Source organism: Lolium rigidum, chromosome 5 (genome assembly GCF_022539505.1).
Source record: "Lolium rigidum isolate FL_2022 chromosome 5, APGP_CSIRO_Lrig_0.1, whole genome shotgun sequence".
In the NCBI taxonomy this organism is placed as follows: Eukaryota; Viridiplantae; Streptophyta; class Magnoliopsida; order Poales; family Poaceae; genus Lolium; species Lolium rigidum.
This window is the reverse complement of record NC_061512.1, coordinates 133768239-133788862: the sequence shown is the minus strand read 5'-3', so window position 1 is coordinate 133788862 and position 20624 is coordinate 133768239. Positions and strand designations below refer to the sequence as shown.

Genomic DNA, 20624 nt, shown 5'->3' with positions numbered 1-20624 from the left:
GTTAAGGCTTTCAAGTATTCTTTGTCTCCCCTTGTGTCGAATCAATAAATTGGGTAATACTTCCCTCGAAGACTGTTGCGATCCCCTATACTTGTGGGTCATCAGCCTTCTTTGCCTTGGCATTAAAACCAAGGCCCTCCTTCCCATTGTTTGATCTTTGCTTACTTAAAAGATCATCCAAAGAAAGTTTACTTTGGGGAGAGGAGGCCTTAGCAAGTTCATCCTTCAACCTAGCATTTTCCTCAACAATATTTGCATGATCACATAGAGGAGTAGAGGAACTAGGCACATCATATGAAGCAAGCCTAATTTGAAGTTGCTCATAGGATTTGGATAGGAGAGTGAATTCACTCTTCAAAGCTTTGTGAGCTTTGTCTAGTTCATCTAGATCCTTCACAAGTTTCTCATGATCAACCTCAAATTGGGCCTTATCCTTTTTAAGCACTTTAGACTTAGCCCTAGCAAGATCTCTAGCTTTAGTGAGCTTGTTAATTTTATCTTGAGGCTCTTCAAGAGTTTCTAGCCTCTCCTCAAGAGAAGTTATAGTTTCTTGACATTCCTCAAGAGCATTTTTAAGAGCATGAATTTCGAGAGAGTCTTCTCTCTCTATTTGACCCTTTTTCTCAAGCATATTACTTTGTTGAGCTAAACGAATCATGAGGTTTGAAACATGCTTTTTAGTGTTACCTTGTAGGTTGAGAATGAAATCATCAAAATCTAGCATTTCTTGTTTCACTTTTAGACTAGCATCATCAACCCCTAGATCACTAGATATGTTAGGCATAGAGGGGCTAGGAGATGATACCTCGGAGGATTTAGCCATGAGGCAACTTTCTTCCTCCACAAGAATGACCTCATTGGGGGATTCACTTGGTGATGAAGAGTTAGTGGAGAGGGAGGCAAGAGCGACCAATCCATTAGAGGTTGCATCTTCTTCATCATCAACATCATCATCTCCGGAGGTATACTCTTATTGAGTTGATAGCACAATAGGTGTGTCCAAGGAGGACCTTGCCATGAAGCAATGTGCATTCTTGATAGGAGGGTTCTCATTGGGAGATTCAAAGAGAGATGAAGAGGGTATGTTGGTGACGATGGCGGCCAATTCCTTTGAGCTTTCTTCATCTTCATCACCACTAGAACTTTCAACTTCATCGGATGAATATTCTTCCCTTGTTACTAGCACAACTCTTGAGGGCCTCTTGCCCTTCTTGGTCTTGTTGTTGTAGAACTTCTTGTTGGGGGCTTTTGAATATTTGCCCTTTGTGTCCTTGCTCTTGTCCTTGGGAATGAGCCTCCCATTATGAAGCTCTCTATTTTCATAGGGGCATTCGGCAATGAAGTGGCGCTTGTCATCACAATTGTAGCAAGATCTTGTCTTTGGTCCAAAGCTAGTGAACCCACTTTTGTTGTTCCTCTTGATGTTGTCTTCCTTGGCCTTGGAGGGATCAACCCAAAAGGATTTGGCATGGAAGGCCATGTGATCATGGTAGTGGCATTGCAAATCTTCCGGATAGGACATACTCCAAGATGCCCTATAAGATTCTTGAGGAATCACTTCTTCAACGGAGTTGACCACCAAGGCAAGGTTGGAACCTTTTGCCATCCCAAGAGCACGATTGCGAGAATCATGAGAGGTTTCCTCAAGCACCTTGAGAGCTTGCATCTCGTGCACGACTTGTTGAGAGGTGAGAGAGGAATAGCATTCCCTTCCCACAAGAGTCTTGACATCAATGGGTGCAAATGGCATCATGCATTCAATATACTTCTCCTTGATCCAAGAGTCATTGATGTGGGTGGCACCAATAAGCCGGAAGGCATCGGCAACCGTGACAAGTCTTCCATACATGACTTCATGGTCTTCATCCGGTAGCCTCATGAACCCTTCGGCTTTATTCTTAAGAGCATTATACTTGTTCCTCCTTGTGCTCTCACTTCTAATGCAACTAGCGGCCAAGCCGTCCCAAGCTTCCTTGGCGGTGGTGTAGTTCCGGACACGATGCAATTCCGGTGTCCCCACACTAGTTTGAATCATGTGTAGGGCGGTGTTGTTGAGTTGACTATCAATTGCTTCTCTTCTAGTCAACTTGTCGGGGTTGTATGGCTTGAAGCCCTCCAAGATGATTCTCCATAGTTCATTGGAGGCACTACAAACATGAGAGCGGAACTCAAATTGCCAAGTATCGAAATTATCAACGGAAAACTTAGGTGGGTCGCCCCGAATGTTCAAATGGGGATGGGGAACCGGTATATCGGGAGATAGGAAAGGTGGAGCTACTCGATTGTAGCTCTCACCTCCACTAGTTCCCCTAGGAGATGCACTGGTAGATTTGATAGTGTTTAAGTTATCACCTTCCACGGGTTTGGTAGATGAGGGTAAGTCCGAAGCCTCTCCCTCATCTAACGCACCCGTGTCTTTTACCTCTACACTAGGAGCCTTGGGAAGGGCCGGAGCCAAAAGCTCGGCAATCATCTTTTTCATGCTTTCCATTTGGGCTTCCATGGAGGACTTCAATGAATTGAAGTCTTCCACGGAGACCAACTTGGCGGCCCCTTCCGAGGGCTCCTCGTCCGGCATACTCTTAGGCGGTTAAGCTCCGAAATAAGAGCCGAGGCTCGATACCAATTGAAAGGATCGTATGCCGCACCTAGAGGGGGGTGAATAGGTGCTAACCAATTTTTAGTTCTTTTTCAATTTAGGCTTGACACGAAAGGTAAATTCTCTAGATATGCAACTAAGTGAATTTACCTATATGACAAGGATATCAACTAAGCAAGGTATAGCTACGCAATAGTAGATAGAGTGGGATAGAGGTAACCGAGAGTGGAGCACGCGATGACACGGAGATGATTCCCGTAGTTCCCTTCCTTTGCAAGAAGGTACGTCTACGTTTGGAGGAGTGTGGTTGCTACGCAAGCCAAACCAACAGCCCACGAAGGCTTCACTCGGATCTCCTGTGAGCAACGCCACGAAGGCCTAGCCCACTTCCACTAAGGGATTTCCTCGAGGCGGAAACCGGGCCTTTACAAAGTTCTTGGGGCACACATCCACAAACAAATTGGAGGCTCCCAAATCTGTAACAATACAACAATCAACAACAACACATCAACAACAAATCAACTAGGGAACCAAATAGGAACACTAGCATGAGATCCCTCAAACAAGAGAGGGGGAAATGAAGAACGCTTCGGTGAGGATGTAGATCGGTGTCTTCTCCTTCGAATCTCCAAAGATCAAGAGCTTTGGTTGGGGGAGGAAGGAGATCTTGCAAATCTTGACTTTCTTGAGGTGGCTCTAATGGAGGTGGCTTGGCAGATTTCTTGTGTAATGATTGAGCAAGCCACCAAGGTAGAAGAAGGGGGGTATTTATACCCCCTCTCAAAAATGAGCCGTTGCGATTACGGGGGGGGCGGATAATCTGGCCTAAGTAAGGGCCGGATAATCCGCCCCCCCGGATAATCCGGCCTGCGGAACAAAACCGTGACAAAATCCGGCCAAAAGTCCGGCCCTATGCCAGAGAAGCTTTTCTTCCAGTCCTTAGCCAAATTTGGGGGGGCCGGATATTTCCAAAATATCCGGCCCGGATTATCCGGCCCTGGTACAATACCGGGACAAAATCCGGGCAAAAGTCCGGCCCCCATACTGAGCCGCTTTTCCTCGAAGACTTAGCCAAAAACAGGGGGGGCCGGATATTTCAACAATATCCGGCCCGGATTATCCGGCCTGGCCAATCTTTTTCTGATAACTTTTTGACAGACGATCAAATCCAACACACATGAATAACTATCTATGTAATCCCTGTACCACTTAATCAAACATTAGTGTATCACATATATTGACATCAAACACACAAAACATAATGTGAGAGATGTTCTTTCACAATTGCCAAAAAAAAATTGCAAAGCTTCGTGGAGGGTATAAGGTAGAATCTATTTGAATGATTGACCATATAGACATAGCAAACCGACACCGGAAGAAAAGGTATTTTATTGTCTCCTCTTCTTGACAGAAAACACATTTTGTACATCCATGCCAGTTGCGTTTTGCAAGGTTATCTTTAGTAATAATGACACCACGACGAAGGTATTATGCAAAAAAACCTTAGTTTTCATTGTATCTTCATCTTCTAAATTGATTTATTATTAATCACTGGCTGAATGGGTTCGATCAAAGCTTTGTACATTGATCCTACCGAGAATACACCATTCTTGGTAAGTCCCCAACGAAATTCATCATATCTTGTAACAGCTGGATGAAGCTAACCTGGATCCGATAAGATCACGCCTGGACTTCATAGACGGTGGAGAGGTTTCCATCACCTTCTGCAAGGTATTCCCTTTATGACGAGCAATATTGTGTTCATGGAGAGTGGTTGTTCCCAACCACTTGTCCTCCTAGAACCTAATTTCCGACCCATCCCTGATGGAGAAAGAACCGTATGGAAAAAAGTACTTCTTAGTTGCCATAATACTAACCCAAAAGTGTGAGTCTCTAGGTTTCCAAAGGACCTGGGATATCGTTTTTGAGCCAACATACATTCTCCGCAACAGGTTTTTCCATATGTCCTCAGTTAACAATCTAGCCAGCCATTTCCCTAGCAAGTCTTTGTTCTTAACCTCTAGATCGTGAACACCAAGTCCACCTTAATCTTTTGGGCAGCAAACGACACTTCATTTAGTCAACCGGTATTTCTTCTTCTCACTATCTCCTTGCCAAAAGAAATCATATACAGTACCATATTTATGAGTACTAAATTTATGAGAGCTAGTCTTCCCTAGAGATAGTAATTTTCATTTCCAGCTACTAAGGCGCTTCTGCAGTCTTTCCTCGGCCAGTTTCCATTCAGCAAGTGTGCACCTCCGATGATGAATCGGTATGCCCAACTAGCTAATCGGAAAACTACCCAACCCACATCCGAAAAGTTCGACATATAGGTTGGCCTCGTCTTGGGCATCGTCAAAACAAAACAGGTCACTCTTATGAAAATTAATATTAAGGCCTAACAAAAAACTCAAACGCTGATAGAATCAACTTCAGATTCTTCGCCTTTTCCCCGTTCATGATCCATAAAAAGAATTGTGTCATCGCGTACTGCAAGATTGACAAATCCCCATCAACCAAATGAGGGACCACTCCTTCGATCTGGCCATCAACTTTAGCACGCTCAATTAAAATAGCCAACATATCTGCCATAATATTGAATAACATTAGTGATAGTGGATCGCCTTGCCTCAAACCTTTTTTTTTTGTCTGAAAGTATCTACCGTCATCATTGACCTTGATGGCAAAACTTTCTCCAAAAACAAATTTATTAATTAAAGCGCATTACTCATCAGAAAAAAAACATTTTATTCTGAGAGTTTGTTGTAGAAAAAACCATTTAACTTTATCATTGATTTTTTTAAAGTTAATTTTGAGGATCACCCCACTCAATTTTTTACGGTGCATATCATGGATTATCTCATGCAAAGTTACAACTCCATCAAGGATGTAACGGCCTTGCACGAACGCAACCTAAGTAGAACACACAACGTGATCAACCACCGAATTAAGTCTAATAGTAGCTACTTTGGTAAAAAATCTTAAAACAAACATTAAGAAGATTACTTTAGGTAGGAAGATAATCTCCCCAAAATTGATATGGAACAGTACAAGTTGCCCCGAATGAAGCTCGATAAACAACTCCAGTAGATCATTATGTCCCAAAATGTAGAAAACCACGTCGACCTGGCGTCTTATTATGTTCCATTGAAAAACAGTCTTCCTTACCTCTTCTTCTGAATAGGCGATAAGTATAGTGTTTTCTTCTGGAGATACTTGCGAAACATCATTACTTGTGGATTCATCCAAGGCCACATCTTATATTTCCGATTACCCGGCATCCACCGAGCGATAAAGCGCTTTGACATGTCGTTGAATCATTCGGGACAGAAAAAATGAGGCATGGACATCAAAATGTGGATTTTTCACGGTGATTTGTGACCGACTCTAGCAACATCGGCCGTCAATCGCCAGTGCTATCACCATATCACTACAAGCTCGGCGAGCAGTCGTCGCTGGCAGATATCAGCTGCCCGAACGCCGAGGCGTCCACTCCAGTGCACCCGCCGCGCAGGAACACCTCCGGCAGCAGCCTGTGAGCGCCCGCGACGTGTCCTTCCGCACGGAGCAGGCCGACCAGCTCCGCGAACGCCGGCGCGTCCCACCGCAGTCCCCGGCGCAGCGCATCCGACGCCACCTCCCAGGCCGCGGTCACGTCCCCGGCTGCGACGCACAGCAACACCGAACGTCCTGACGTCCGGCGGGCATCCGGCGCGCCCCATGCAGTCCACCATCAGGCGGGCGCCGGGCAGGTCCCCTTTCTTGCACAGCGCGGCGACGTACACGTTGTACACGGCCACGCCCGGCACGAGCCCTCGCAGGAGCATCTCGTCGAACGCCTCATCAACGGCGTCGAACTTGCCGTTGTGGCCGAAGGTGCGCAGCACCAGCTCGAAGTCGGCCACCCCGGGGTGCACGCCGTCGGAGCCCATCTCGTCCCTGACGACTCCGTACGCCTCTGCGACCATCTCATCCTGCAGGAGCGCGCGGAGAACGGCGCGGTGGTCGGGCCCGCTCGGGGAGACGCCCCACCGGCGCATGTCGTCCAGGAACGCCGCCACGTGCCGGGCCGGGGCGCACCAGCAGAGGGAGGAGGAGAACACAGCGCGTCAGAGCGGCGGGGTCCGGGACTCCGGGTCGAGGAGGAGCGGGGGCATGCAGCGTAGGAGGTCTGCGGCGGGGCGGCGGGCGCGGCAGAGCGCGGAGGCGAGTACGCGGAAGGTGGCGGCGTCGGGGCCGGCGGTCGGGGCGGCGAGGAGGAGCACGGAAGGGGCGACGCGGAGGAACGACGGTGTGGAGCAGAGGGCGGCGAGGACGGTGTTGAGCGCGCGTGTTGTGCGGACGGCGGTGGAGAAGACCGTGGCGGCGGCGGCGAGGCGGCCGTAGCGCACGAGGGTGGCGAGGGAACATCAGCAACACACCGGCCCGAGGCTGCGCACCCGCCGAGCCAACAACCCTGACACCCAAGCAACGAGAGTAGCCACCCTACAAGGCTACAACACAAGGACTTCGGAGACACCGCTCCAGCTACAACCTGAAAAATACATGCCGCAAGTCACGCTGACCTCGCGGCCGCGCTAGCCGATGCAGAGCTCCTCGTTGCCAACCACCGTCACCACGATCTTCCGCAAGTCACTCCGGTCGAAGAACAACTCCAAAGACGAAGCCCTTAACAGGGTAACCGACACCGAAATTCCGCCAACGTCTCATCGCAACAAGATCAAGGGTTTCCCCCGAAGTTGCCTCGGGTGAGGGACAAGAGCTTCACCTCAACGTCGCCTCCAACAAGGGAACAGCACCCAAGGGCAACGACGTCGTTGGCTCTGGCCACTGCCGAAGAGTGGCTTTCACCCGGATCTATCTCGCGAACCTCCACCCATGCCTCCACCGGATCCACCAACCTCTACACACCGAACCCGAGGTCGTGCCCGAGACTGATCGACGGCTCCACCCCCAAGCAGCCTGAACCCACACCAGCCCCAAAGCCACGTCCAAGCGGATGAGCGACCAAAAACACGACACCCAACATACGAAGGAGCCGCTGCCCTGACGCTGCGCTCCTGCCTTGACTCGATGCTAGCTGAAATCTTTTTATCCGAGTGTCGATGATAGCTGAAAGCTGATTCTTTGCTTACTACCGGTACGGCAGCACAAACTTACAATTTACAACTGGTTTAATCATAACCTGAAAAAATATTCTCCAAAAAAGGGAAAAATAAACGACTCCCTGTCGAATTCCCACCACCATTTCCCACGCCACACCAAACGTGGGATTAAAACTAATAATGAAATTATCAAGCCTAATCCCTGAACAAACTCCCACAGCTAAACTCTCATTCGCTTTCCTTTAGGCTGTCAAACACGCTGCTAGACGTAGTCCTTAGAGCATCTCTAGCAGAGCCCGAACTCACGGCCGAAACCGTAAAATTCCGGCGAGAATAGGGGTTCGGGCCGAAACTGGGCTAGAACGGAGCCCGAACTCGCGGCCTAGCCTGTAAAGCGAGTTCAGACCCCCGAGAAATCGATCGGTCGCCCCGTATTAAAAGGGTTCGCGGAGGGGAGTTCGGTTTGCAAACCCTACTCCCCTCCGCTGCTGCCAAGCTCCTTTTCCGGCGAGCAATCCAGCGAGCTCCAGGCAGCGATCCATCCTCTGCGTCGGTGCGATGGCGTCCCGTGGCGGCTCCCAGGGCCGTGGCGCCGGATTGGGCGGCGTCGACTCGCCGCCGCGTCCGCCCGTGTTCCGCACCGAGGCGGAGCGGCGCGCATGGAACCGGTCGGATGGCGCGCGCAAGCGCAACGCCCGCCGGTGGACGAACTGGGGGCTCACGCCCCCAGGGAAGCTCGCCAGGTACTGCAACGCCGACGAGGGCTCCTCGTCTGGCCAGTCAAGACACGCACCGCGGCTCCCCGTCGCGGACAGCAGCGAGGACGAGGACCTCGTCCCCGCGCGGTCGCCCACCATCTCCGTCGGGGACTACGTCCACGGCAGCGACGAGGAGGAGGTCGTCCTCGCGCAGACCAAGGCCGTCAGCGACAAGGAGGCTCGCTTCCGCCGGGAGGAGGTGGACGCCGTCCGTCAAGTCCGAAAATACGAGGCGGCCCACCGGGAGGCCCACGTCTGCCGCGTCAAGCTCAAAATAGTCGAGCTTAACACCGACGACACGCGTGAAGCTCGTCCACGATAGCGTTGGCGCCGTCTGCCGCCGACACGCTGCGCCACCACCGGCACAGCCGCACGCGTAGGCCACTATTAGGCCGCATTTTGCTTAGCTAAGTAGCGCTCTCTTGTCTAACCAGTACTATAGCTTTAATTTGTCGAACAATATAAGTTTTGATGCTCAATCGGAGCATCAATTTCATCTCGAACTATGATCATCGCCTAATTTACCCGCGCCATTTCGAATTCCATTTTTAGCTCCACTTTTACGGTTTCTAATATGTGACAACAGTTTTCCAGCCCGTAAACACGAGTTCGGTAAACTGAACTCGTATTTTTCAGTTCACGTGTTTACGGACTCTGCTAGAGATGCTCTTAGCAGTCTTAGCACTCACTTCATTGGCAACAACTGCCCATTTCTCATATATGTATATGTATAGAAATCAAATCGAACACAACTTCAATCTCCGCAATTGCCGCCCCTCTGTGACTGTCGGCTTGACACGCTCTTTCCTCCTGCTCCAAGGATTGCCATTACCGTTCTCTCCTTGGTGTTTGCACTACTCTATGTTCTCTCCGACGATAGAGCCCAGTTTGCGATGGTCATGGTTCATCAGGGATGGTGAGGAGCTAAGGATTCACGGAAGCCTCAGCTGCAAGCCTGTAAGGGAGGAGGCAATCACTACCTGTGATCCCAAGAGAAAATAAGTGAATCCGAGTTGGTAGAAATGGTACCAATAGTAGCCTTTTCAAATGGCCTAAGCACAAAACATGACCAGGCCAAAATCTTTGGAAGCGAAATTGATCATTAGGACGGTCTCGGGATAAAAACCACCCAGCCAACAGTCACTAGTGAAATACAACCACTCGAAAAAATAGTGAAAGCCTTAATGCCCTCACAACCTCAAGCATTTCCTCGCATGCTATGAAATCTCACATAAAATTCATTTCACCACATCCCAAAATAAGATTGCCAGTTGTTTGAATGAAACATCGCCAGCATCTTGTTTGTGATGCCTCCAACTTGTCAAGATAAACTCAGTACATCCAACACTCTCTTCGGGGTTCCAAGCTCATGCTGCATAATCCTAACCATCAAAATAGACCACGTATAATGCCAGGGACGATATTTAGAGACCACAGCTATCTCGATTTTTTAACAGCCCATGATACTATGCAGGAAAAAAAAATAAGAACAATGTGTACAGACACAAGCTTCTTCTTCACTTAATTATTCATCAGAATATGTCAGATACACCCAAGGACAAACATGCATTACATCTTAAGAGAGAGTTAACTACTGTACAAATGCAGTTCATATATACAAATAGACAGTGAAGCCAGAGCTGTGACAATGAATGAGCTGGAGAATACTAATTCAAGCAAGCCATGGTAACAACTCACCTCTAATCCTATATTAGCTGGAAAAGGAGCATCTATCTATGCAGAACATCTGTGAGGAGGCATGTGCATTGCATTCTCCCTCCCTGGCCCATATAAACAACCACTTGCTCGAGCAGGCCACCGCCAAACCCGACTTATGATATGAAGCGTCGGCAAACCTTTTTACACTTTGGAAAGAAAGAGAACTGACTAAGAGAACAATCCAAATGCGGACGGCTATTTACATTTCAGCTAACCTAGGTATGATTATTTGAGAAGCCTCCTAGTTCACTGATGGGGACAACAGCTGCCTATCACTTTCACAACCTTCTGCAGGGGAGGCTAATGAATCTTTTTTGTATCTTACAAATTGCACACGCCGATCAGAGATGTAGATGCCCAACACAAGCAATATGGACCAAAAGCCGCGGCACTAGCACCACCACCATGTTGCTGACCAGGCTTTGTATCATCTTGTATCTTGTAGCTGAACCTGCTGCGGATCCAGCAGTTGGCCAATCATATGGCCTACTGATTGCATCGTCATTGCATGCCACAAGATGTAAACCTCATCTTACTTGATAATTGTCCTCAGCATAGATAGAGACCAGAGCATTATCACCAGCACCAGCAGCCAGGAGAGATTTGTACGGATGGAAAGAAAGGCAGTTTACACTGCCTATTCTTTGGCCCATAAAAGATGGCTGGTAGCGAATGATCGTTAATTGTTCTCCTTCAAGACTGAACACTTTAATCATCTGCTTAGCTGAGCCACTTGCAATGACCGGGGCATGTCTATGAACAGCTAATGCAGTTAATGAACCCCTGTGAGCTTCAATAGTGAGGTAGGGTTCAGCTGCCCTTCTAATATCAAGAAACTGAATGTCTCCAGCTTGAGATGCGCTTACAATCTGTGATCACACATATTATATAGCTTTGTAAAGCTCAAGCATACCTTTTTTTCCAAATATACCACTTTAAACAATTAAAAATATAACACCACAAAGAGCACAACAATACAGAAGATGTCGCCAAAATACCTTGTATGGATCAAATCCAGGCTGAAATCCTATACCGACAACCTTTTCAGTTCTTGGGGAATGTGGTCTTGCCATATAAACTAACCTGCATCATTGAAGGAAAAAATATCCGAATGAATGAGCATAAATGGGGATAAAGGGCAACACAGAATGAATCTACTACGCTGAAGATATGGATGATATCTCCTCAAACATCATTTAGGGTAAAGGACAGAAAAAAATCTTTGCTTACCTGTCGGGAGTACGAACATCAAATATTCTCACGGATGCGTCAATAAAACCGGCAGCAAATTGACCGGGTCGAACTTGAGATGCAGACTGAAACAGAAATAGCAAGCAATGGTCATTCACAACACAAGATGCAAAGCTCATCAATACAACTTGACACAATAGCTCAAATGGGATACAAAGTTCTATGGATCAAAAATACATAAATTCTTAAGAAGTAAGACACCAAATGTTATTTTGCTAATTGTATTCCTTACATAATGGAAAAGGGCCAACAACAAAACAAGCTAACAAAAACCAACTGAAATACACTGCTTATACTCTTAATTGAGTTAACTTTTGGAATAACCTGTGCGCAAATACTTCAGAAAAAAAAATACTCTAGCATACAATGTTCAACCTAAGAAAATGACCAGTACCAACAGAAAGCAGCCCCAAACCCTTTAAGATTTCATTTCCCTTTGTGCAACAGTGCAAATATCCCAGTTCAACCAAACTAGTGAATATGAAACTTGTATCTCATAAAACATATAGCTAACGGTGAAACACCATACGTATTGGCAACCACTGATTAGTATGAAAATTTGGCAAGCCACCAAGTATAGAGCAGGAGCAGCAGATCAGAAATGAAGCACATATAGAGCACATTGTAACCAGAACTCACCAGAGCTGAAATGCCGCTGTCAGCAGATGATTGTATGGTGTGGAGAAGTTGCTCCTTGTCAAGATCCCATACAAAGATGGAAGACATGTCACCAGATGCATACTGGTGTATAACAAACAGAGTAGGTTCCAGTATTAGAGCAGTCTTAATAAAATACAGATGTACCTAAGTCATTCGAAAGAGACATCAGAATATCACCAGATAACCAGATTGCTGTTGCCAGTCAATAACAGCACTGCGTCCAACAGCTCGATGGCCCTGAACTGATGAGAAAGCAGTTACAAGTTGCTGTCCACCCTTTTGGGTATAGTTTCTCCATATACGGACATTTCCATCACCTGCAATGTGAAAATACATATCACAAACAGTACATATTAACAGTACAGATACAACAGACAACAATAAAGAGGAGAGACATACTTGAGCCAACTAAAAGCAAGCTTTCATCAAGCTCATTGATAAGCAAAAGTTTTGATAGACCTCTCTCAGATAACTTGTGGTTTTCAAAAGTATTCACTGGTAGAGCATCGTCATAGTTCCACACTCTGGCATAGGATACAGTAGGGCAAAACTTTAGACAACTGCACTCATGCAAGTAATACACAATTATTTCCAATTCAAGAAAATCACCTTATTTGCTCGTTCTCATCAGCTGCAACAACGATTGGTGCAAAAGGCAACAGCAATGCTGATTTTGTACCCAGCTCAAACCTTGTATCCCAACTAGCAATTTGGCTGGTCATCTTGCATGCTGCTATTCCGACCAACCAGAAAAAGGAGAAGAGGAACCGTCACAAATGAAATACAAATAAGTAATGAATTAAAAAAAGCAATACTTCAATGCAGAATAAACTGTCAATCCACGTACAGGAACGCTGACATTTTCCAATGCAATCCATTGCAATTCGTTCCCGCTCTTCTCTTCTAGCACTTGCTTCCCCGTTATCATCAGAATTATTTAGAAGTGGCCTAGAGAAGTGGCCACAACTCCAGTTATAAATTGTTGATTGGGGAAGTATATTAAGCTCACTGGTACTGGGCGCTGCAGCAGAGCTTAAGACCGGATCAGCTAAGCCATCAGGGGAATTCAAGAGGTGTGGTCTAAACTCCATAGAACACACGCGGCGCAGCCCTGTAAGGTAATCATGCTGAGGGGGGCTAACAGGAGGAGTCCTAAATGCCATTGAGAAATTTGCTGCACAATGTTGGAATTAGTCAATGAACAGTTAATCCTATTGAAAGAAAAAGGTAAGAGACACTACAAGCACATTGCAAAAAAAGAGATTATAACCTACCAGAGTTCATGTCAAACCAGGAAGAAGAACGTGCCATTCCAATGTTTGATGAAGGAGCAGATGTCTCGCCTGCACCCCCACTGCCAAATCTATTTCTCATGACCACTTGCTCGACCCCTACGTGGGATAGTGCTCTCCGGCCAATACTTGCAATTCTTGGATAAGGGTCTTTAGCAACAGAGCACATAGTCGAAATAAATTGAGAATAAATTCCACTATCAATAATAGGCCTTGACCTGGTGTAGTTGAGACCGCCGTTACTTGCATTCTCCCTAAGCAATATGCCTGAATCAGAGTGCTGAGAAGAATCGTCTGACTGGGGAGACCCATGCATGATGCTGTTTGTCGCGATCGGGCTGCTCGTAGAAATTCTCCCATCACGGCCCGTGGCACTGTTATCACTACCAACCCTTAACACAGGACCAATATGAGAAGAGAGACCACTGCTGCCTTGCAGAAAGTTGCTGGGACTGTAAACATTGCTTGGGTTATTAATATTGGCCAATGATGGTAATGACTTTAGTAGTGAATTGGTTTGAGGTCTCCAGTACTCCGCAGCAACAATTTTGAGATGTTTGTTGTGGCCCAACGCAAAGCGGGTAAGAGCTGGAAGACATCAGCTTGACTCAAACTGATTGCCACAAAGCTAATAGGAAAAAAAAAAAGACTATTTAGGAAGTACAAGATATTTTTCAGGTCCACATACCTACAGACACCTCAGCTCTAACAAGAGGGCTACCATCTGAAGAAAGTTGCAGAAGGCTCCGAACAACATTTATTTCAGCCCTCGCCTTTTCATCATCATCAGAGTCATCATCACCTCCATTCATTGATGAAGATCCAATATCCAAGAGATTTCCAAGAGCAAAAACAGCAGAGGCTCTAACCTGCCAAGGCCAAATATTTATTGCTTAAGTTGTTAACTGGCAGTAAGGGGTAAATGAAACAACATGAAGTATACCGTACCTCAGGTTGAGGCTCGGCCAATAAACATATAACAATTTCTGGTGCATTTGATTGTAGACCAAGTAACTGAGCCTCAGGAAAATCCTCCCACAGTTTGCCAAGGCATAAACAAAGCCATTGCAAAAGCAAAGGCTCTGTTTGTGCATCATGAGGATTCTCAGGTTGCAGATGTCTCAGGCAAACATCTATAAGACCTGCATTCATACAAGCCTCTTGACCCCTCCTATGCCCATCCACAATAACTGCTAAAACAAAAGCAGCCATGGCACGCTGCTCTGGGTAAGCATCCAAACTGTCGAGAAACCTGATAAAATATGCATGCCCTCCATCTTTCACCAAATCAACCTGGCATGACTGTCATTTCAACAAAAAGAGCAACTAAGTGAGCACCAGACTCTTTCAATACAACAGAACAGCTGCGGAAAATTTCGAAGCAGAGCAAGTACCTTATCAAGAGAGAGAATTTTTGTCCATATGAACACAAGAATTTGACGCAACTCCATCGCACTTGTTTGAAGAAGTTTGAGCACGTAAGGGAAGATACCAACAGACAAGGCCTAAAACAATGATGCAACATTGTTTGAATACCAATAAGGAATAAATAACCACAATTTTGTACAAAAAAAAGGTCTGCAGATTATGTCAGCTACATACCAAATCAACTGCCCACGGTCCCATGTCAAGAAATCTTCCGAGAAGAACGAGCGCTCTAAATCTGTGTGATTGACTAAGCAGGACCTACGCAAAGCATGGTTGTATCAGGAGAAAAGGAAAACAGCAAAAGAAATATTGCTGACAACTGTACAAAAGTGTAGCACATTCTCCCAAATCAGCACTTGTAGCATGAGGTCGGGAACCAATGAAGATAACAACATGATATAAATAGAACCAAGATGGTAAAATAGGCGACGAGAGGTGGACAAACCAAACAATGTCTCTTGCCTCTTACTTGGAGAGTTTGTTAGAATCTCAAATAAAAAAAGCACTACTAGCCTCAAGAAAAGTTGCCCAGAGACACTGCCTTACCTGAAGAACAATGGGTAATTGTTCAGGTGGTTTCTTATCCTTCGAGCCATGATCAAGCCACACTTCAAATGCTGTCAATTGTTCCGTGAAAAATGGGCTCGGCTGTTTGAGTAAGGAGACAAGCTAAGTGATGGTAATGAAGCGATAAGTCAAATGACATAGTAAAACCAACAATAAGTAGCAAGACCTGAAACTCTGCGTTAGGATCAGCAATCAATTGAGGAAGCTTGGAAAGGCAGATCTCCGCAGCCATGTCCCATGCATCCCTGACATTTAGCTAATTACAGAAAATGCAGAAAAGGTATACATTATACAAACACTTGATCAGTGTAGGTAATTACCACATGTGGTGTTGATGTGTTGGTGGCAACATTGGGTATGTAATTGGAGAACAGTTTGCAGACCGCATGATTCTCTCAGCAAGTAGGAAGTTGCGGAAAAGACTAGCGACCAAAAGATCCTGCCTGAAAAGCCTTTGGAATAGTTCTGCACAGTGAAATTTGATCATAAAAGTGATGCCTGTTGATATTACTTTTTAACTCAAATGACCTTCCATACCATGAGGAAGAACATTCCATGCAATAGTATCTGTAATAGCAGTGAAAATCCAGTTCAACTCCCCCAGGAGTGTTTTACGGTCATTTTGCCTTCCAGGAATTTGGTCAATAAGAGAGTGATCCAGAGAACCACGGAGTAATGATCGATTACAAAACCTGCATAGTTATAAATGTTCACAGATCAGTACAAATGTCAGTTCAAATCAGAAGGGGGACTATACAGATACGTAGAGAGAGAGAGAGAAGAGGGGGGGGGGGGGAGACCAGTGCAACGCCATTTTGATGGGTGTGGTCAGGCAAGCTGTAAACACATCAGCAGGATATTCTGCACTCTGTGGAAGAGTTTGATGTGACTCGCAGGCAGCAAGGAGAATGCAATCCTTCGAAGATGTAGAAGAGCTTGAACTCCAGTCTAGGCGCTGAAGTCAACATAAGGAAACATAATGAATATTAAACCATCCAAGAATCATACATACGTAAAATACTACGAGTCTATGATCCATAAATCATGTTTCTTCTAATGTACAAAAATTAAGGAGCTATAGTATATACCTCAAGAAAAGCTTTGACAATCATTCCAGCTGCTGAGCAGTCGAAAACATAAATCGATGGTGTTTTCAGCCATGAATCAAGATCAGTAATCGGAAGAGGGATATACTGTGTGTAACTCTGCATCAAAGTACAAAAAGGACGCTTATTAAATAGTGCATTAACATATTCAATGTCTGACTCTTTAGCAACATTCACCTTGTTAAACACCCAAATCTCCCCATTGGCTGTAGGCTTTGGTACGCCATGACCATTGTAATGAAAAAGAACTCTCTCTGATCTGGCATATTTGCGGCAAGTATTACAAAGCTTCTTTACTTCTTCGACTGTGGGATCCAGCTGAAGCTTATAACGAGCCTGCAAACATCATTAGCACATGAAGATGTAAGCAGTGATATCAATTTATCAGAACACTATCTAAGTAAAAAGTAGTGTGTCACCTTAGGCTGCCATCGCTCATACTGTGAGTGTAATGTTTTTCCAATAGTTTCAAGCGCTTTGGGAGGTGCCATAGAAAATGGATCTGCAAAGAAAAGCTGTGAGCAGATAACAAGGTAACTGAAGTGCAATAGAGTTTTGACATACTATGCTATCAGCTATCTACAACGATAACCAATTAACCATCACCCATATCTAAATCTGGTACATTTCACATTCTCAACAAATAATTATCACAACTATTAACAAGTCAAGTTCATATCAATTATCACGTAATTAATAATACAAAAAATACTAACGTTGTTATAGCTAGTAAGACACGTAAGAGGTAAAAAAAATTAAACGGATATGGAGCTGCATACCGCACCATGAACACGGAAAATAATCACCAATAGATGATTTAAAAAATTCTCTTGGCTCATTAGAGATTGGGATAAGCATACACACATGACCAGATGTTTACCTATCCAACACTCCATTCTTGCACAAGGGGAAATTTTAATTACATCCGGTGGATCAACACTAATGTTTAAGCATAATACGAGTGCAACACATCCAGTCTTCATCTGCAACCAGAGGCAACTATTAGTATATAGAATATGCAAAATGTGGGCAGTTTATGAAAATAACACCATCCAAAGGTTAGACCACAATTGATAAAGAGTATAAAAAAAATACTAAAACAGCCACAAGGAGCAATCAGGAAGGTATGACTAACACAGACCAACATTCCGACAAAACTAGAGAACCAATTGCGATACTAAAGCTATTTATTCATTAGCATTAGCTAGGTCCACTAGAAATGAACAAACCACAGCTGTGTCAAATTTTATATATATAATAAATGTAATAGCTCCTTGCTAACATAATAATTTAGCATAAATCTTTTTTACAAAACTCATGATAGGTAGTAGGTACACAAATGGTTAATAAAGTTAACGACAATGCTAGTCCAGACAAATAAACATAATCTGCAAACCTGCTAGAGAGTTAATTTGTATATGAAGGGGACGGGTAGCTTACTACACATCAACTTCTACAAAGAGCTTATAGGGAGTAAAAGAACAAGTTAGGTGAACATCTACACTTGTCCAAAAGCAATCAGCCAAATCTCTACTCCTAAAATTGTCCCACAGGAAATTTCAAGGGTAATAATGTTGAATCGTTTTCAAGCATGGCAGCCTCATGTTAATCATCCAAGTCATCTTCCTCGTATTGCCATGAGTTGTAACACCATATATACTTCAAATTGATGGCATTGCCAAAGTGAGATCCTATAAGCCCCCGTGTACTCAGTCGCAGTCACGCGCGTAATACTTAACAATGGAATTTCTTAAGACCATCAGTGACACTTGTACATTGGGTAGCCAACTTTTCCTTGAGAACTTTTACATCGAACCAGAATTTGATCATCGCCTCACTCCCTACTTAGCTTCACCACACACAAAACATCAGCAGCAAGTATCAACTTTATCCACTTGATACCCATACAATATTTGGGTATTGCATACCTACTTTTACATTTATAAAAAGAGATGTGCTCTGTTGGTTAAAATCACAATACCTATCGTCACAGAACTTCCTAAAAGTGGGTAGGCCAGAATGATAATCATACGAGAAAGTGCTCTGTTAAGAAAGTCGTAGTAATTGTGTTACTTGACTTGCTTATTTGAAAAAAAAAATTGGCCCATTAATTTCAGACACGCTGGTGATCTTCGTGCTGCATTTACTTGTAACGATCCCGTGCAGCACTTATTTTGTCGACGGATAAGAGGGATTACGATAAAATAGCAGCAACGATAACAGTTCCTTTTGCATTAATTGATGATGAAGCAACAGACAGCGCAATAACGTAAAACGGCATCAGCATCTCCACGCATTTGGGAGGAGAATGGCATCGATTTGCAGCTAACAATAATAAGCATGCTCTAGTCCAGAATCTGGATAGCCGGTTGACCAATTTGGTTATCCAGCTGGCAACACTAAATCATGACATGGTTACCCATTAAATTGTTAATAGTGCGGCGATCAAATCGTAACGGTAAATCAAAAACGATATGAGATACTACATTCGCACTTAGGAACTTAAGTGGCCAGACAGCAGCTACCCCACATTTAGCTCATTCGACTAGGCGCGCTGTTAAACCGTAACCTCATGAGCATCACCAGACCGCTTCCCTGGGGCCTAACCATGGCAAATCTAAGGACGAAATGATCAACAAGAGGTGTAGGGGGGGTAACAGAAGCTATATCCATTACCCGGTCCTTTGGGCGCCACTTGGAGACGGGCCCGCTGGTGGAGGGCCCGGCGGCGGCGGCAGCGGCCTCATCGAAGCCGTCGTGGCGCTGCTCGCAGAGAACCACGGTCTGCGGCAGGCAGGCGACGAGGCCCACGGCCCTCCCGTCATCCTCCTCCTCCTCCCGCTCGGCAGGGAGCAGCGGGTCCGGGCCGTTGGCGGCGGGGAGGTCGCGGTCGGGCTGGAGGGTGACCGCCGCGGCCGCCGCCGGGGAGGGCGTGGGGAGCGAGGACGAGGAGGACGAGGAGGAGGAGTGCACGAGCCTGGACGCCATGAGATCTCCCAATGCCATCTACGTCTCGCCGGTCCCTCCCGCGAGGTTCTCACCCGGCTCGCCACTCCGCGGCCATCTCGGGGCGGGGGGAGTGTACGGTGGGCAGCGCGCCTCGCTGCCTACATCGATCGAACGGGCCCGGCGCGGCGAATCCGAATCCGGCCGCCGGGGACGGGCGCCGGCGAGGGGCTGGGGAGGAGGCGCGCGCGGGCGGGGTTTAGGGTTAGGGTTTGGCAGCTCGGGGATGCGGCGGAGAGGGTGGGGAGGAAGAGAGAGGCAGCCCGAGGCGAGGAGAGAGAGAGAGGGAGAGACGGGGAAAACAGTATAAAAACTGGAAACTGGATTCCCTCCTCTCTTTTTCTTCCCCTTGCCCTTGGCTTGTTTTCTTCTTTTGGGGTTTGGTTTGGTTGCCTGCCCTGCCCTCAACATGAGTAGGTGCGCAGCCTCGTGCCCGTGTGTTTTGCTTGTTCAGCTATGGTGCTAGTAGCTTCAACTTCTCTTTGCTGGTACTAGTGCTTCTCTTGTCCAACCATTTTCAGTGTGAGTTCTGTATTGCTTGAGCTGAGTTGATGTATTTTTTTCAGTCGGTTAGTTTGTAGTTTTGTTGAATTTTGTGATGCGTGGAAATTTGCGTATAAAATGTTGTTGATGAGTGGGTGCAAGAACAGACAAAGTTAGTTAGCCAGATAGCAAATTCGAAAAGGAGATAATTCCACCTTTTCTCTTATTTTGTTCTTTGTGGCATGGATTACTCCTATTTCATTTCTGCCACGTTTTCCCCATCTTTTAATTTTGTGCCACATTTTGCCAACTAACAATGTTTTTTGCCCATTTTGGCCGTCTATAATCGGTGTTACAATGACTGTGTGCACTAGTCAATGCAGAGGAAGAAACAAGAATATGATACTCATGAAAAATTGTGAAGAAATGTGTCTCGTTTTTTGCTACTTTTTCTTATAACCTGCCAAACTCTTTTGTACTATATTAATGAAAATATAGATCTCTATTCTCGTTTCAAAAAAAAATGTGTCGGTCTGTTAACATGGTTCTCTCTGTTTTTTAGCGAAAATCGTTAACATGGCACTCACATGTATGATATGGCATGATACATGATACTGGAACTTAGCTAACCTGGCAAAAATTTAGTT

The 20624-nt window shown here is 45.6% G+C and overlaps 1 protein-coding gene and 1 pseudogene across 2 annotated transcripts; both read right to left on the bottom strand.

Moving 5' to 3' along the window:
• Positions 1 to 6032: 6032 nt before the first annotated feature.
• LOC124656442 lies at positions 6033 to 7008 on the bottom strand (annotated as a pseudogene).
• Positions 7009 to 9962: 2954 nt separating this feature from the next.
• LOC124653903 (regulatory-associated protein of TOR 1) lies at positions 9963 to 19542 on the bottom strand. 2 transcript variants are annotated; one of them, XM_047192957.1, is made up of 23 exons: positions 19165 to 19542; positions 17369 to 17471; positions 16908 to 16990; positions 16666 to 16824; positions 16471 to 16587; positions 16183 to 16337; positions 15920 to 16074; positions 15703 to 15847; positions 15549 to 15627; positions 15362 to 15463; positions 14990 to 15073; positions 14782 to 14892; positions 14336 to 14689; positions 14076 to 14256; positions 13370 to 13975; positions 12943 to 13269; positions 12705 to 12828; positions 12495 to 12619; positions 12273 to 12412; positions 12075 to 12176; positions 11415 to 11500; positions 11183 to 11267; positions 9963 to 11053 (listed from the first exon to the last, which is right to left on the bottom strand). In XM_047192957.1, exons 1-23 carry the CDS (start codon positions 19492 to 19494, stop codon positions 10712 to 10714), a joined length of 4095 nt encoding a protein of 1364 aa, XP_047048913.1. In that variant the 5' UTR covers positions 19495 to 19542; the 3' UTR covers positions 9963 to 10711. The 2 variants fall into 2 exon arrangements, with proteins under 2 accessions (XP_047048913.1, XP_047048914.1); XM_047192958.1 differs by having other exon boundaries at positions 12705 to 12825; positions 19165 to 19541.
• Positions 19543 to 20624: the final 1082 nt, after the last annotated feature.

Bases quoted from the DNA above. Each gene is read 5' to 3' on its own strand.
- LOC124653903 (XM_047192957.1), bottom strand. From the start codon at position 19,494: ATGGCATTGGGAGATCTCATGGCGTCCAGGCTCGTGCACTCCTCCTCC. The intron at 12,413-12,494 runs GTATGTCTCTCC...TTCACATTGCAG, and splicing joins CTTGCTTTTAGTTGGCTCAA to GTGATGGAAATGTCCGTATA. The intron at 11,054-11,182 runs GTATTTTGGCGA...GTGTGATCACAG, and splicing joins CTGGATTTGATCCATACAAG to ATTGTAAGCGCATCTCAAGC.